Consider the following 18500-nt stretch of genomic DNA (forward strand, 5'->3'; position numbering starts at 1 on the left):
ACAAACAGAAAAAATAAACAGTTTTTAAAAAATGTTTTAAAACTCACTTGAATTATTTCACTGAAGTGCCCTACTGGTCTTATATCGATTCTGCTTAATGTCATTACCTGCCCTTTGATGAGATGCAGACTTTGCCTTTGGAAGGGGCTGTCTTCTAGTCATACCATTTTGGACGCAGTGTCACAGAGTCTGTGTGCATTTTTATATAAATAGTCTCTGTTGATTAGAGTATTAAAATAAAGTCCACTCTGTTTCCTAGGTTCCCCGGCTTGTGGAAGGACTGATTGGTCACACTTGTTCCCACGTGGCAGCTGCCGAGGATCACACTGTTGTACTAACTGAAGATGGATGTGTCTATACATTTGGTCTCAACATTTTTCACCAACTAGGAATTATTCCTCCACCATCCAGCTGTAATGTACCCAGACAGGTAAACTTCTCTTTTTAACCAGTAAGGTATTTATTTGCTATAAAATTTATATGGATAAAAGATGTAACTTATTAATGGAGAAACTGTATTTTCTTAGTTAACTTCATCTTCAGTGCTATGATACATACGTTTCTGATGTGATCAATGCGGCTTGAGTCCTGGAATCCTGACTAGCAGTAGTGAGAATGAAGAAAGGACAGATAGACGTATGTATAAGAAAGCGGGGATCAAGTGTTGGTGCGCTTACCCACTACCACCAGCACCCTGCAACTGCAGCATGTATATTAGGTGCAGCACAGAAACAAGGATTGCTGGTCCTTGAAGAGGTCTCTGTATACAGTCTCAGGTTGTAAACATCCAGAGGAGGAGGGAGCTGCATTTGCTGGCCTTTGCATACACTGTCCAGTTGTTCAGAAACTCTTATATTCAAGCTCCTGAGGGAGGCTTTGCTGTTGCTCTTGAACTTCCCCCAGGTGAGGCTTTGCTGCTTTCTTGCAGTTGAGGAATTAGAGCTGCTACATGACTGCCCATGTCAGCAATGCACATTAGCGCAGGACCTCGTGAACTCAGGGCTTTCTATGCTGCCTGTATTTTTCTTTTTCCGTAAAAAAATGACAGTACAAACTGGCATTCATTTGAAGTTAAAAATAAAAGCACAGGGGGAGGTTATGCACTTGGGAGATTATTTACTAAATTATCTTAGAATTAACTTTAAAGATTAAAAAAGAAATTACTTGTGTGTGTGTGTGTGTGTGTGTGTGTCTATGTGAGTCTGTGCACCTGAGGGCAGGTGCCTTTTGGGCGTCAGAAAAGTCCGCTGGAGCTGGAGTTACAGGTGGTTGTGAACTGTCTAATGTGGTCCTAGGAACTGAACTCAGGTTCTCTGTGAGAGCAATGTGAGTTCTTAACCCCTGAGCATCTCAGCAGCCCACAGATTGGACGTTAAAGTGTTAGAAGCAGAGATGAATGTGACTTGAGTTTTTTTTTTCCTTTTTGTTTTTTCCTTTTTTGATGCTAGGGATTGAAGCCAAGATTCTTGCAAGCTAGATAAGATTTTTACTACTTAATTTACTCCCAGTCCCAGATTTTTTAGTTTGAAGCTTGGTTTATCAACATGCCATACCTGCACAAATGAGACACTAAGACAAAAGCCTTTGCTCTTTTGTCTCCACTCACGTCACACCTGCTGACAAGAGGGTATGTGGGTCAAAGTTCACTATTTTTCCACTCCAGTCAGCACATGGCCACCATCAAAAGGTGCCCGTTCCCCAAATTTAGAAACCTTACATGTACTAGGAGGAGTACTCTAAATTACTGTTTTATTAGACTCATCACCCACAACAGGTATTTTTATTGCATCACACTTTATAACTTATATGTCTTATATATTAAATTCCTTTTTAGTTTGATACTCTGTATCTAAAATTATTAATAAATTGACAGTTTTAGTTAAGCACTTCAATCCTCTTTTCTCTTCTGGATCAGCAGTGTTACTCCAGGATAGTTGGGTATAGTCTCTAGTTGGATACTTTCTGTATTTTCCAACTTACTGTCAATTTGTGGGTATTTAGTTTTGTGTAGTTTTTTAGGAACAACAAATAGATTGCGTTCCATTTTATTGTCATAGTATGGCCATCTTGGAATCCTAGGTTGATAGGGAAGCTTCAGTTTCCCAGGGGTCACATGGCAGTATTTGAAGACAGTTTCAGAAGGAGTGGAATAGTGGTGCTAATGATAGCTAGCTAGTGGGTAGAGTCCGGGTATGCATAAGGCAGTCTTTCATAGGAGGAAATCATCCCTGCCAAAATGTCAAGCGCGCTGCTATTGTGGGAGCCTGCTTATAGCAGATTTAGAAATCACCATTTTTTAGCCGGTTGGTGGTGGCGCATGCCTTTAATCCCAGCACTCGGGAGGCAGAGTCAGGCGGATCTCTGTGAGTTCGAGGCCAGCCTGGTCTACAAGAGCTAGTTCCAGGACAGGAACCAAAAAAGCAACGGAGAAACCCTGTCTCGAAAATCCAAAAAAAAAAAAGAAAGAAAAAGAAAAAAGAAATCACCATTTTTTAAAACATTGCTAAAATTGTAATGATTTTGGTTTTATACAATACTAGTTTGAAAGCTGGTGGCTGAAAGTGGCTGTATCAGTGTGTTCTGATGAGCTGGTCTCAGTGTTAGTCGGGAGGTGGCCAGCAGTTGAGAAGACAGCGGCTGTTTACTACCTGGTGTACTGTGTCTTAGACAAGATTGCATGAGACCTTAGATATCTAGTCTGCTGTAGTCTTACTTGTCATTCTGAACAGATACAGGCAAAACACCTGAAAGGAAAGACTGTCATTGGAGTAGCAGCAGGCAGGTTTCATACGGTGCTGTGGACTCGAGAAGCTGTTTACACGTTGGGACTGAATGGTGGACAACTGGGTAAGAAGTCTTTCATGGCCATATCTGAAAACTGCAGTGTGATCTTAGGATACGTATTTTATGGTTTACTTATTTGTGTAAATTTTTAGGTCACTTACTGGATCCCAATGGAGAAAAGTGTGTCACTACCCCTCGTCAAGTCTCTGCCCTTCACCAAAAGGATATTGCCATGTCTTTGGTAGCTGCAAGTGATGGCGCCACGGTCTGTGTTACCACAAGAGGAGATATTTACTTACTTGCAGACTATCAGTGCAAGAAGGTGGCGACGAAGTATGTATATTCTGGAAAAGAAGCCTGTGCTTCTAAGCTCTAAGACTCTCCAGCTGCTCTCCAGCTGCTCGGTGCACACCGTGCCTCGTGAGATGGCAGAAGGGAGGGATAACTAAGTGTGGTTTTCTTTAATTTCTTGTTTTTTGACAAGGATCAGTGGACGTAGAAAAATTTTGTTTGCAAATTATAAAATAATATTTTTGAGTCATATTTAATATAAGATATGTCCCACCAGGTTAGTTGTTGAAAGGAGGGGCCGCTTGTTTGTCCCAGCCACCTGGCTTGCTTAACCCCGAAATAACCACACAGAAACTGTATTAATTTAAACACTGTCTGGCCCATTAGCTCTAACTTATTGGCTAACTCTTACATCTTGATTTAACCCATTTCTATTAAACTATGTATCACCACATGGCTGTGGCTTACCTTCAAGATTCTAACTATAGTCCTTCTGAGGTGGAGGATCCATGGCTTCTCTGCCTCTGCCCTTCTTGCTCCCAGCATTCAGTTCTCTTTTCTCCGCCTACCTAAGTTCCACCCTATCAATTAGGCCAAGGCAGTTTTTTTATTCATTAACCAATGAAAGCAACACACAAACAGAAGGAACTCCTACACCAGTTAGTTTCCCTTTTAATGTATCTGGTGCACAGAACTAGACAAATCCTCATTCTTGGTTTATAATACAGTGTCATCTACAGACTTTAATATTTTATAAACTGTTAATTAAAAAAAACAATTGTTTACCTTAAATACTCTGCCCAGGCTCACTCTTCACATCTTACTGGTGTGCTGCATCTCCTTGTACAGTGTAGCCTGTTGTGTTTAGCATGCCATAGTAACATGCAGTAAACTAGCTGTTACTTGCGATATCAAAGAATATAGAATCAAATTTAGACAAGGGTCCACATGCCAGCTGTAGCTCTCTGCCTTTCACTCATATACATATTCAGTGTGTCACCTGTGAGTTTGTTTAGAGTGATACAGAGAGCAGTGTTTAAAAATAATTGAAGTAATCTTGTGTTTCTGATATATTTCAGTCTGTAGTAGTTGATTAATCCATATCTGATTTGACAGTAGTGTGTTATCGTAGGTCCTTCCAAAGTATTCCCCTTTTGTAGAAAACCTTTTTTTTCCGACTGATATTTAAGAGCAATATTTGAGCAATATTTTATTCTATTATATTTCATTAGAGTAGGGGCTAGCAAGTGTGGAAATAATTCTTTGCACAACTATAACTGTTTTCTGGAAAAGTATAACAGCTCTTGGAAACAGATTTATATTTGAGCACGGCGAACATGCTATTGCTTATGCATGAAGTGAAGATAAGATGATGACTTCTTCAGGTTGTTTATGTGAAGCCAGCTCTGAGCTGAAGTCAGACATCAGGTTACTGAAGCCTGTCTTCCCTATCTGACATTGATGAAAATGTATCACATGTGTTCCATAGAACCAATTGAATAGGTATGAGTTGGCTTGTGGAATGTTAAGTTGTAGTTTTAATTAACATTTATAAAGCATTTTAGTTTCCGCTGAATCCATTAAATTGTGTTCCAAATTTTCACTAAGAAATTAAATTACTACATGGTAACTTTGAAAATACTAGTTTTTCAAAGCAAGTATCCTTCTGAGAGGTCAGATATCTGTAGAGTAGCACTGGGCAGGCTCTGCACTGTGCTCTGCACATCAGACAGACAGAAAAATACGTGTGGCCGTGGATGAGGGGAGTAGTGATGATGACCTTTATGATATGTGTGACTGGTTAGGATTGGCATATTTAAGCATTTCTATTTTATTTTTAATTTTTTTAATGTTAAGATATGGAGCTAATAGCCTTCCAGTGAATGAGCCTTCCAGTGAATGTGTTCTTTATCAAGGGGGTGTTCACGGTGTAGGTAGTGGCTTTGAGAGGAGAGATGTGCCGTAGGAAGAAAGAGCTGCTGGGAGGAACTGCAGTGAGCAGAAGTAGAATCTTTCTACTTTCCTTATCAGTTATTGTTTGAATAATTATTTCTATAAAATTAAGCATGTGTGCTTCAGAAAATCCTAATTTACGATTTTTTTTTCACTCAGACAACTAAACTTGAAAAAGGTTCTTGTATCTGGAGGTTATATGGAATACAAGGTTGATCCTGAACATTTAATAGAAAATGGGGATCAGAAAATATGTGTCCTTGCTCTGGATGGAGCTGGAAGGGTGAGTGTGTATTTATGTTAAAGCCAGTCCTGTGATTTGTGGAGCTGTGATAGTGTGAACTGCCTGGCTTTGGTGGAGACTGCCGATGCCCTTTCCCTTCTGTGACACAGGACTATCTCTAACCCAGTGGTCACAGGACTGTTGCTAAACACATTCTAAAGCTTCATTTACTGCTATTAAAATAAAAACAAGTAGTTTGAATTATTTGGTGTGTAAACTGTCTGTCTATAAACAGAATTGAAAGGTGTAGATAGAAATAATACTATTTAATTATTTTATAACAGTAAACAGGCAATATATTATACATTTGGGCCATAATTAAAAAAATATTGTTCCTGATTAAAACTTTTGTAAATGTACATATAGATTATGATGCTCTTTATTATATTAAATATATAAATAATATGCTTCTAGGTCTTATTTCTTAGCTGTAGTTTTCTTTCCTAGTAGAAATGTTTCAATACATATCTCATTATGGAATCACTAGTTTTTAATTTTTTAATTATTTATGTGCGCCCATGCTGTGGTGCACTTCTATGGAGGCCTAAGAAAAAGTTGGGGGAACTCTTTCTTTCTTTATACCATGTAAGCTCCGGGTATTGAACTCAGGTCATCAGGCGTGGCAGAAAGCACTTTTAACTGGTAACCCATGTCACCAGCCCTACCTAAAATATATTTTTTAATTATATATTTCAAGACATACTTAATACAGGCTCATAATTATAAATTGTATGTATTTTAAGCTTTAAATAGTATTATAAAGTTTAATATTTAAATTTTACATACTTAACTTACTTGTATTAGTAATACTGATAAAATTATACACAGGGTAAGAAACCAGTTTTCTTGTCATAAAATAATGACATGATAAGATATTTTGTGAGGTCTAAATTGTGTAAATAGTGATATGAAGCTTCACATTTTAAAAGTTGAACAATCACATCTGGACATGTTTGTCAGTACTGCAGAGTACCCCTCCCCTCATGAAACACCACAGACAGGCATAGTGGTGCTTTCCTGCCATCGTAGTGCGCTGGAGGCTGAGCCCCTGCTGGCTGCATAGGAAGATGGAGTGCAGCGTGGCTGCTTAGAAAACCCTGTTTCAACTGCGCCCCTCAAAGATAAACAGACACCACAAGATGCAATTGCAAAGCTCCACCTGCTGGTGTGTTTATAATACAAGGTGTAGCCATTATTTTCAAAAATTGGTTATGAGGAGTCAACAGCCCTTCCCTTCTCTGCCAGCAGTTTCCAGCTTAGAACATGGCCTGTGAGCAGACAGAGGCACGGCCTCTGGAGATGAAGTTTTGCAGGACAGCACAGCACCCTCTCTTACATCCTTCTGTACCTTAGCGCTACTCCTTGTGATATTCCCAGGGCTGCTAGGAGTCCCTAAACTGGGAGACTTCTTTACCTAAGGCCTTGTTTTAGTTTACAGTTAAGTATATCTTTTTATCCTTGAGAGTGAGTTGGATTGATTTTGGTAATTACCTGATATTAAAGTGTTGGATCTAGCATCTTAGTGTGCTATAATATTCCAGCAGGACTGTTTGCCCCAAGCAAGTCATGTGGAAAACAGCTTCTCGTTTGGGGGAGTGCCATGGACACATTTAGTACTTCATATTGCTTAATCTACTTTCTTGAAAGGTGTAGTTCTCCAACATCATCTTGATTTTTGTAGTATCTCTCTCTTTTTTTAAATTTATTTTATGTGCATTGGTGTTTTGCTTGCAAGTATCTCTGTTTTCTGTGGAAGAATAATTCTTGAAAAATATGTGTGAAAGCTTTTATTTTGACTGCACTGCACTGGTTTTCAATTCAAATTTTGCTTGTTCTGATGCTGTATTGCTTTATATTGTGCTGTGGTTTGGTTTCATTTTAGGTGTTTTGCTGGAGATCACTTAGCAGTTCTCTGAAGCAGTGCCGATGGGCCTATCCACGCCAGGTGTCAGTCTCTGATATTGCTTTAAATAGAAATGAAATTCTGCTTGTCACACAGGACGGGGAAGGATTTAAAGGGAAGTGGGTTGAAGATAAAAGAAAGAATTCTGAAAAGAAAGGTCAGTTTATATGACTACTTACATACTCTAGTCAGTCTATAATGTGACGGAACCGCTAGGCTTACCCTGCAATGTTTGTGGATTTGCCTTTGTGGTTAGGTGTGTCTGTCTCCCATAGTTATCAGATCACACGTGACCCAGGGCATGGCTACCCCTCTCTGTTGTTAGTATTTGATGCATTCTCTGGCACATCGTGGTCCTTCATTATGTTGTCTTGAACCAATGAATTAGTTGTTTCATGCTTACAGTATATCTTACAGACATTTATGATTACTCTGAGAGTTACATACTCCTCAAAATTATAGAACGTAAAAGGAATTTTACACAATATTGACTTGTTGTGCTTTATTTCTTTATAGATAGAGACTGAGGTCTGTAATATGCAAGGTTCATAGGCTATGTACTAGGTACAGGGAAGGGTTTTAATGATATGAAAATGTGGGCGATGAGCCCCCTGGTCCCAGGCCCTGATAGCTGATAGAGCTTAGAGACATCTTCTATTCCAATTTTCTTGAGACAGGTAACTAATGTAATGTGAGTTTCTTAAGAGCATAGGGATGGGAATAACAGTGTTAGAGGAAACGTAGTAAAGTCTAGGAGACTGAAACAGACTACATTTGAAAATATAGGCAGAGCACAGGTCTGTCTTGTAAGATTTGTGAGTCTTTAGTTTTATATCACTCTTACTGGTCAGTCAGATAGAATTCATGGCCACTTGCTCCCTCAGCTGCTCTTCAGTGTCATCCCCTCTCCCCCGCCCCCGCCCCCCTGCCCCTTCCTGAACATATAACCGTTACCAAGTTGTGCTACTCCTATCTTAAATGTATTTTTAATTGTTATTTCCCCTCTTCTGATTGATTGTTACAGTCCCTATCATCTTTTATTATTTCCGTGTGTGGAATTAAAGTAAGAAAGTCTTTGTGTATATTCTCTAAGCATTTTTTTCTGCTGTAGCCAGAGTAATTTCTTCGTAAGTGCCATGCCTACCTGGAAACATTTCGATATTTTGTTTTTATAGACTGAATTTGACTAGTTTAGTCATTTCTCTAAAGTATGATCATACTTGATAGATTGGCTTATTGAGGGTAGGGGCGTTTCTGTCCTGCTGACTCTTGATTGGTGATCACTAAATCACAGTTGCACAGTGATCATTCCTGTATTTGCCTAGTGCCTGCAGGAGAAAGGAGGGAGCTCATGGTGACACTTAGGTTCGAACAAAGCTAGTATAGATAGAGTTACCAGGGTGAAAGTTGACTTTGGCTGCAGTGTGGAAGGTGTTTTCTGGGAGAAGAAATTGTGACCAATACTGAAAATTGTCTGTATATATAGTGAGTACGCAGCACCAAATCTGTGTTGAAGATGGAGAGGTTCTAAGTTCTTCAGAAGGACTTCATGTGTACTTTTACAGTTTTCAAATCATTTTTATTCCAGTTACTCCTAAATCTTTTTAATAATTTCATTGCAGCCTTGATTAATGATAGTTCATTTATTTTCTTTTTAGCAGACATTTTACCAAACCTACATCATTCCTCACCAGATGTGTCTTGTGTCTCTGATACAAATAGTGTGTATGAAAGAATTCGACTTGAGAAACTTCCTTTTGCCCATAGAGCTGTTAGTGTCAGCACAGATGCAAGTGGGTGCAACTTTGCAATCCTACAGTCAGACCCTAAAACAAGGTATAATTGTCTTTAATCCATTTTATTTTTAGAAGGAATAATCATTAGACCTTTTTCTGTTTTCAGTAGCTCCTGATGCAAATTAAATTGAGGAGCTGTTACCAAGCTCTAGAGACCTTCAACAGATGAATGTGTTCCAAGGGTGATCAGGAGGGAATGTTGGCTACACTGGGGAGAGTGTGTGTTCCCCTAGATTATAACCTGAATTTGAAAACAAAAATGCACATGCCTACAAAGGGTCTGTCTTTAGTACATATTAGACTTGGAGTTCTCAGATTCTGAAGAATGGATTATAAATATTTTTTCAGTATAAAAGTTTCTGTTTCTTAAATGTGATAATTGACAAAAAAGAGGTGTTGTGGTCACATGTTGGGTAAACATGTTCTGATTGCGTTAGTACAGGGAGAAATGAACATCAGTGGCATTGTTGGGAGGGAGGAAGGCCGGGAGTCAGGTGACCATCCATTCTGGTTTACTTAGGTTTCCAGTTTAGCACTGAAAGTGTCATAAGCTGGGAAAACCCCCAGTCCAAGGCAAAGCAAGAACATCAGTCACTTTCCTTGGTAGATGAAGTGTAGAGAACAGGGTATGATTATAGACATATAGCACTCAGGGTGGTAGAATGATTGTATATATTTTCACTTGCTTGAGTAACTATTCTTGATCTGTGACTTTATTTGCTTAGTTCCTTTTTTTTCACTTGTAAAATAAGTTATGTAAAAAAGGAAAAACTTGGAAACTTTTCTTATTTTTATTGTTTTCAGTTATGTTGTTTGTCTATTAAATATTTAACATTTTTGGGGTGATATTCTTGTATTTAGAAAATGCCAGAATTAGACATTGCTAAGTTTAAGTAAGCCATTTCTTCTCAAGGGAATCAGTTTGGGATCTGTTTTCTTCAAAGTAGTAATTATTTCTTTTTCATTTCTAGCCTTTATGAAATTCCAGTTGTGTCTTCATCATCCTTTTTTGAAGAATTTGGCAAGCTCCTGAGGGAAACAGATGAAATGGATAACATCCATGATGTGACATTTCAAGTTGGCAACAGACTTTTCCCTGCTCATAAATACGTGTTAGCAGTGCGCTCTGACTTCTTCCAGAAGTTGTTTCTTTCAGATGGTACTTCTTCAGAACTGACAGATGTGTACCGGAAAGATGAAGATGCTGCAGGCTGCCATCTCTTTGTGGTGGAGAAAGTTCATCCCGACTTGTTCGAATACCTCTTACAGTTCATGTATACAGATACCTGTGACTTCTTAACTCATGGCTTCAAACCAAGAATACTCATGAACAAAAAGGCAGAAGACTGTAAGGGCTCCTCAGATTCTCATATGAATAAAATGAATTGCCATGCGGATGATAACCAGAAGACAGCATTTGAGGTTTACAAAAACAACCAAACTCACACAATTAATGAAAGGCAGAAAAACAAACACAAATCTTCCAAAAAGGGAAAAGGTGTTGGGGAAGATGATCCTGTAAGGATGTTGCAAAATGTTGCAAAGAAATTTGGCCTCAGTGATTTGAGTAGCAGGTACAGTTCTTGGTCTACTTGCCTTGTCCAGTCCTGCTTTGAAGTGGTTGTTGCCTTTTCTCTCTTTCCTTTCACTTTTGTCTTTGTGGGAGACGTACATGGATGTGTACCTTTCTCTCACTGCTGTTTTCTGGACAGTTACTACTTAGGGACTTATTTCCTCATTTGAAATTGAAGAACAGAAAGTTTGCTGGTGGGTTTCAGGTGCTGTGCTGTGAGTGTGTAACAGGGAGAGCGACTTAGTTCCTTAGAACCTGTTGTGTGCTGGAAAGATCTTGGGTGTCAGAAAGACCTACAGCCTTTCTGCTCACCCTAGACAGGGCAAGTTTCACCGACTTCAGTTCATCAGTATGTAAAGTCCTTGTGTTGTTGATAAAGGCTTGCCATTGAGTTACTAAAGTATCTCATGGCACCTGTCACATTATGAACCTGCACTGATAGGCTGTTCCTCTAACAAGGCTTTCATATGAAGCTGCTTGTGCTGGAATAACCATTGTCATGTATTTGGGACAGGGAGGACTATGTACTGTGATTCTATTGGGAAATACAGAAAGACCATGTGATGGCTTTGGTTTGTGATTTGTCAGCCATGATATTAAGCATATTTTAAATTCTAATGAAGACTGATTTGTTAGAGCTTGAAATGAGGTTTTGAGACTTTCTAGGAGCATGTTGTAAGTGTTTAACTGCAAGCCTGACGGTTAGATTTTTGTTGGTTGTTGCTTTTAGTAGAAGACAATCTCCACCTGTTGTTAATTTATATTTTTCCTTGATAGGTTAGATGGAGTCAGATTTGAAAATGAAAAAATTAATGTTATTGAGAAGAAAACTGGTGATAAACTGAAGCTAAGTCAGAAAAAATGGTAAGTTAGTAGATGAGGGTCAGCCCTGCATATGTAGAGTTTTGGTTTATAAGACAGAAGTAGAGCTCCTTGCAGCCATAAGGAGAAGGGAGATGCCGGTTGTCTCTGCCCCTTCGGGAGGCTTAGGAAGCCATCATTCTAGACAGACACTGCCTGCTGGAGGAGATCATTCTTTCTTCTTTACTCGGATTAAGAAAGAGATTTTATTTGTTGCTTTTTCTTCAATTGTGAATCTTATAAGTAGGGTTTTATGCAGACCTCCTCCCCCATTCAGCTGTTTAGGTATTTTCATTATGATTGTTTTGTTTAGTATGTTTTTTCCCAGAATATATATACTACATGTTAAAAAGTTTTGTGTTAGGTACTTTATAGGTGATGTCTTGAAGAAAGAGAAAATGAAAATTTCTAATGATTACTTGGCATGCATTAGGCTGTTTAATAAGAGAATAAAGGGCTTTGAGCATGCCACTGATTGCCACTAATTCCTTGCCTACAATTAAAAAGATAATCAACGGGGAAGTTTTAGTATTCAGTTCTCTTTTAAAAAAATTAAAAATGATTTGGCTATTATTGTCTTTTTTGAGATATTGAGAGGTGAGGTACATGCTTATTTGTAGTGTGTATACTCTTGCCAACATTTCTCTTAAGATTAAAGTTAAGCCAAATCCATAGACTTTTTTCATCCCTCTGTAAATATGCAGAAAATTGATCTTTGTTTGATTAAACTTTTTTTTCAGTTCATTTCTCCATGATGTTACCATGAAGTCTGTGGATGGGAAGGAATTCCCCTGTCATAAATGTGTGCTCTGTGCCAGACTTGGTAGGTGGAGTCTTGTTAGCGACTGCATCCTGTGTTTGTTCTGCCCCCCTCTTCTCACTGCACTGTTTCTCTTCCAGAATATTTCCGCAGCATGCTGAGCAGCTCCTGGATTGAGGTGAGGTGTAGAGAGTGTAGGCATTCCTGCATATCCTGGGGGTTAGGGTGGGAGTGTTCTATATAAAACATCCAGAATTGGAACTTGGTACTTTGGATTAGTTCTACATTTCGTTTATGTTACATTATGTGTGTTCAAGTTTTCTAGAAAATACCAGCATTTGGAAGATAAAATATTGTCGTAAAGCTGTTAAAAAAAAATCACAATCTCACCACCATTTTTGAGACACACATTAGGACTGTCCTTGTGTGTTTTGTTTTCTGAATTTTCTGTGTTTCTTTTTTAATGTTATGTTTTAAAATTAAGTGTCTTATTTTAGATTTGTATTTTATAAATTCTTCCAAAGGTCTTTGATGTGATTTCCTATCCAAAGTTTTCATGCTAGTAAATCATCTAACAATATGGTAGTAGTTTGTTGTTTCAGATTAATGAGTTGATTTTGTCTTATGCGCTCATAGGCCTCCAGATGTTCAGCTCTAGAAATGCCAATACAGTCTGAGATTCTGAGAGTTATTGTGGACTACCTCTATACTGATGAAGCTGTGGTCATAAAAGGTATGAGCACAAGGAAATTTAGCTGGTTCTGCTATAATAGGAGAATGATAAAGTCTACATGAACCATAGCCCCCTCTTATATTGTCTTTAGAAGCTTAATTTTAAATAAGTAACAGATTATTACAAATAATAATCAAGCAGAGAAATTACATTTTCATTGCCTAAATCATTCTTTTTAGAATCATGTGTTATAGTTAAAATTAGTGTTAGAAGTTTCATCTCTCTAACTTCCTCTATGTTAGGATTGTGAATACAAGGAGTGTAATTTTTGACAAATTTTCTATGAACTTTCCCTCTTCTAATAACATGTCAGCAGTGAAACAGGCGGACTAGAAGGAAGTTCGCGAAGAAACCAATTTGTTCCCATTGTTGAGAAGAACTCATGTTTTGTGAGTCTAATTTGCTGTGGTTCTGAGCGAACATTCGTGGGGTTCATTATGCCATTAGTTTTTAGGCACAGATATACACTAAGGATATTTTAAAGTGAAAAGTCCCTCTTTGCAAGAAATCACAGTCTAGCTGGGGAGAACCAAATTGTGTTCGAAGGCAAGTGTCCATAGCAGGGTAGTTTTCTGACCTATTGTCTTATAGGAAGTACCCCAGTCTGCATGAGGAAATCTGGGTGGTCTGTTCAGATGTGTTTGACTGAGAGTGAGATTCTGGATTTGTGTACTTGATGTGTAACTGAGACTTTAAAATATATACTTATTATTTATATATTTGAAATGAATAATATATTTTAAAAAGATATATATATATATATATATTTCTTTTTGAAAATTGAGGTATTCACATCCAATAAATTACTCATTTTTAAAGTACATATCTGTTGTTTGTTAAAATTTAAAATTGTGCCCTTGCCATTTATTGTACAGTATTTTTACCTGTAGATTAATATGAGAAAGCTGCCATTTTAGCAGTGTTCTGAGTGTAGGTCATGGGGGTGCGGCCATAGTTTTTTATGTATAGGATTTGCAGTTACTACTTTTATCATAGTAATTATTCTCAGAATTCTTTTTGCCACTGTTTTAAATGGAAATATTCTCTTTCTTTACTTTGTGTGTGTGTGTGTGTGTGTGTGTGTGTCTATGTAGGCTCCCCTAGAGACTAGATTGTGCTGGAGGTCAGAATCAATTTTTGGAGTTGGTTCTCTCCCAGTTGGTTCAGTCTTAGGGACTGAACTGAGGTTGTCACACTTGGTGATAAGCAGTTTAACTAACTCAGTCGTCCAGCCAGCCCTTGCTATGTTCAGAAAAAGTGATTTTCTAATTTTCTAGTTTTAGGGACGAATTTTACTGTCAGGACAATCCTGTTTCATTCTAACTCAGTGTCATTATTATTTAAAAATAGATTTTTATAGCCTTTTTTATAGCCTATTTTGTTCTGTTGTCATCATATCTTTTTATAGTATTGTGTGCCATCATTATAGGTCTGTTACTGATGTAAAATGTGTCATCAGGAAAAAAAATACATTTCTACGATTGTTGTTTGGTGTGTGGCTATGTTTATGGTATTTTGCTTTTTTAATTTAATTGAAGTTTTTATTCTTGAGAATTTCATGTATATGTATAATGAAATATGATCATCTTCAACCCTGCTTTTCCCCTCCAACTCCTTCTGTGTATCTCCAAACATTTTTCCCTCCCAACTTCCTTTTCTTATTTATTTATTTATGCCAGACTACTAAGTATAGTTAGTGCTTGACTCTGTACATGACTCTGCAGTGCTCCACAGAAGCACGGGAGACTTGACTCTCTATTTGTTAGTTTTAAGAATATTTCTTACTGGATTTGGAAATCATAAACAAGTCAGACATTCTAGTAGCCTTTTGCACTGAAATAATCTCTTCAGGTTGATGATTTTATGGTCCCATTGTGGGAATGTATAAGCCCAGTATGGCTGTGGTTAATGTTACTGTCAACTTAACAAAATGTAGAGTTAACTGGAGGGAGATGGACCCACCTCTGGACATGTGTGCCTGCTTGGGATTATCCTAATTATGCTAATGAAGATAGGAAGAACCGTCCGCTGTGGGGCTGTATTCCCTGGATTGGGGTCCTGGATTGTCTGAATAGAAAAGGGGGGCTGAGCAGAACTATGCATCCATTACTTTCTTCTCACTGGCAGCAATGTTGCCAACTTCTTCAGTCTCCTGTTGCTGGTGAAGGAGCTGTGGGTTGCATTCCTGCTTCTCTCCCAGCCACCTGGCTAGCTTATGCCCCGAAATAACAACACACAAACTGTATTCATTTAAACACTGCCTGGCCCATTTCTATTAATGTGTGTAGCACCGAGGTGCGCTTACCGGGAAGATTCTAGCCTACATCCATTCTGGGTCGGAGCTTCATCGCATCTGTCCAGGAGAGGGGAACATGGTATCTGAGCTCACTTCCTCTTCCTCCCAGCATTCTGTTCTGTTTAACTCCACCCACCTATGTTCTAACCATCAGGGCCAAGCAGTTTCTTTATTAATTAACCAATGACCTTCCTCCATCATGTTGCCCTGACTCCCCCTGCTGTAATAGACTGTGTGTTGAACTACAAGCCAGAGTGAACCTTTTGTTCTGAGCTGCTTTAGTTGGAGTTTTAGTCATAGTAATAGGAAGAGAACTTTAAATTTCAAGGCATTTTAGGGAATTTTTTTTCTTGTTGTCCACTTGAATGGTGTAGAATATTTGATGAGTTCACAATTTGTTGTAGTTGTCTGACATGTAGAAGAGAATCATAACTTTTTCCTTTTTCTAGTTAAAATGGTTACAGAATAACAGAGTATTTTTTTTTCTTTTTTTCTTCTTGTTAGAGTCTCAAAATGTGGATTTTATTTGTAGTGTTCTTGTAGTGGCCGATCAGCTTCTCATAACTAGATTAAAGGAAGCCTGTGAAGGAGCATTGACTGAAAAACGTGAGTATCAGAATTAGAACTGCCGTGTCTTCAGAATAATGCAGTCTGCTTTATTGTGTTAGCTTTGTTTTCCATTATGGTGAAACGTCATTGTTATGTGTGTCTGCTTTTCAAAAAACTCAAGATTGTTGGGCATGGTGGCACACACCTTAATTTCCAGCACTTGGGAGGCAGAGGCAGGTGTGTCTTTGTGAGTTTGAAGTCATCCTGGTCTATATAGAGAGATCCAGGCCAGAGCTCTTGGTCTACATAGAGCATTCCAGAGCTATATAATGAGATTCTGCCTCAAAAACAAACAAAAAACAAATACTCAACTTAGAAAGCAAATATTAATTTTTATGTGTGGTTTGCCATTTGTGTTCCACTTCTTCAAACTGTAGAAATGACTTGGCTATGCAGGCCATGTGTTTTTCATTTTTCCACCGTTTGGTTCTCACTGTGTTGAGCTCAGTGTTACTGATCCTTTCGGTGCCACAGTGGTCTTTAAATGCCCTTTCTCCTCTCCTGTCTTTATTTAGATAATTTTGTTTATTCTGATACGAAAGGCGTAGTTTTCATAACCTTATGTGCAAGTTTTGTGTTTCTGTTCATGGCTGCTTTGGGAAATATGGAAGAAGTTCTGTTTTTGTTTTTTTTTTTTGGATAGGAGCTTGCCTGACTTTCTTGTCTTTTTAAGTGTTGTGGACTGTCTTTTTTCCTTGATTAGCAATAGGAAAATAGCCCTGATTTTCTTTCCATAATCAAGAAAAGACGCTACTGTAAAGGACTTACTGTGGCATAGTTGTACAGTATATATCTAGATGTTTCCGTTCGCTCAGTGGTCCCTGCTGACCTCCTCGGATATTTTTTCCTAATCTTTGCTGCACAGTTGCTTTAACTGGTAGATGAATTCCTAGCAGAAGGGCTCCATGGAAGTGTGTTCAGTCATTGCGCACATCATTTCCACATGAGCAGTTCACAGAGAGCTTTTGTGTGATCTGCTTTCATTTTCTGAGATGATTTCATCATTGGTTGCAGTTTTAGCTTAGGCAGAGGGAGACTGCGACTATTATTGACTATGATTTTAACTTTTGACAGTTTGGGGGAGGAACTAAAACGAAATGGGAGAAGACTGAAGACCAACTGTAGAAAGCAGCTTATTCTTCTCTTGACTGGACCTTAGTATAAGAAGAAGATGAGAGTTTTAGGTAGCTGTAGTTACAAGCAGATAGAATATTCTTAGAGGGTTTCTAGCAGAATATTGTGTGCCATAGAACATCACGAAGCGTTAGGGATCCTGGGCTCTTGTGTAGTCTTATGCACTGGCATGGACAATACTATAGATCAGTTAAGTTTTAGAATGTCTGCCAGTTTCTTCTAGTCATAATGCCTGTTTAGTTTCTAGTTGTCAGTTCTGAGACAAGATCTATGTATGTAGCCCAGACTGGTGAATGCACAGAAGCCCTCCTCGGCCTGAGTGCTGGATTACAGGGTGTGCACTGCCGTGCCCACCTGTCTTTTTAGTGTTATAGATGTTTGTGCTACATGAATGGAAAGGAGTGTTCGCTGGTGAAAGTGAAAAATATTCAAGGCTTTTGTGGGGAAGAATAGTAGTTCTTATGTATTTGCTTTCAGCTAACACTAATCCCCCTTCCGTATTTTGTTTTCTCTAAAATTTTTGTGTGTCCAAGCTTTTTTCCCTTTGAAACCAGTCAGTTAAACTTACTTTAGCATACCGTAATAAAACTCATTTCTGTATTCATCTCAGCATTCATTTCTTTGTTTAGAGATCGTTTTCTTGTTTTAAATGTTTGAATTGTGTAACTTTAAAATGCAAGTATTTCACTTGTTAAAATAAATCCTTTTCATCTAATTTTGCAAATCTCTTTTCTCTGTAGTTACCCTTAAGAATGCTGCTATGCTGCTGGAGTTCGCAGCAATGTACAATGCTGAGCAGTTGAAACTGTCTTGTTTACAGTTCATAGGGCTGAATATGGCAGCCTTACTTGAAGCAAGGTTGGTTGGGTTTCTATGCTGTATGATTTTTGCACCCACAGATGTTTGTATATAAATAAAAGATGCACCTGGACTTTAAAACTGAATATATATTTACCAAGGTGGGAAAAATTTGACAAATGCTAAGGAACCATCACTTTCAGGATTAGAGGTACCATGGGAACTTCCAGTGTTTCTAACAATAATTTAAAAATTATTTTTTTATTGAGGCAGGTTTTGGCTATGTGGCCCGGAACAGTTTTATGCTCCCTACTCATTAGGATTCTGTATGTATATCGGGCCTATTTACACTTGAATTTTTTTGTTTTTTGTTTTTAATGAAAAATTTTGCACCTAAGGAAGATAAAATATTACTTCTCACTGCTAAGCCAGTGGTCAGAAAAATGAGGCTACATTTGTGAGTGAAGATTTTTGGAATTGGAATCTTTGGTGTCAGTTTGCATTTTAAGATATTTAAGATAATTTATCTTCTCTTTGTTTTCTCTCAATAATAATAATAGTAGCTAATACTACTTATTATAATAATTTTATATATACCACATATATATGTAGTTTTTTATTTTGTATGATAAGTTACAATAATTAATATTTAGTGTTTTATATATACTGGACATTTTTCTAAAAATGGCACATAGACTGATTAATTTTCACATACTTGTGAAATAG

The 18500-nt window shown here is 38.0% G+C and overlaps 1 protein-coding gene across 2 annotated transcripts in view; it reads left to right on the forward strand.

Moving 5' to 3' along the window:
• Ibtk (inhibitor of Bruton tyrosine kinase) overlaps positions 1-18500 on the forward strand; it is a 67675-nt gene that overhangs the window by 16750 nt on the left and 32425 nt on the right. The window contains exons 6-18 of one of the 2 annotated variants that reach the window (XM_041679557.1): positions 260-430; positions 2730-2847; positions 2937-3117; positions 5188-5311; positions 7194-7371; positions 8873-9050; positions 9982-10584; positions 11361-11447; positions 12185-12267; positions 12345-12382; positions 12841-12937; positions 15738-15839; positions 17717-17834. In XM_041679557.1, the coding sequence (XP_041535491.1) occupies positions 260-430; positions 2730-2847; positions 2937-3117; positions 5188-5311; positions 7194-7371; positions 8873-9050; positions 9982-10584; positions 11361-11447; positions 12185-12267; positions 12345-12382; positions 12841-12937; positions 15738-15839; positions 17717-17834 (2078 nt within the window). The remainder of the gene's footprint in view (positions 1-259; positions 431-2729; positions 2848-2936; positions 3118-5187; positions 5312-7193; positions 7372-8872; positions 9051-9981; positions 10585-11360; positions 11448-12184; positions 12268-12344; positions 12383-12840; positions 12938-15737; positions 15840-17716; positions 17835-18500) is intronic. The other variant, XM_041679558.1, reaches the window with a different exon arrangement.

This window comes from Microtus oregoni, unplaced genomic scaffold (assembly GCF_018167655.1).
Source record: "Microtus oregoni isolate MIOR12 unplaced genomic scaffold, Mior012 000032F_ref0000030, whole genome shotgun sequence".
In the NCBI taxonomy this organism is placed as follows: Eukaryota; Metazoa; Chordata; class Mammalia; order Rodentia; family Cricetidae; genus Microtus; species Microtus oregoni.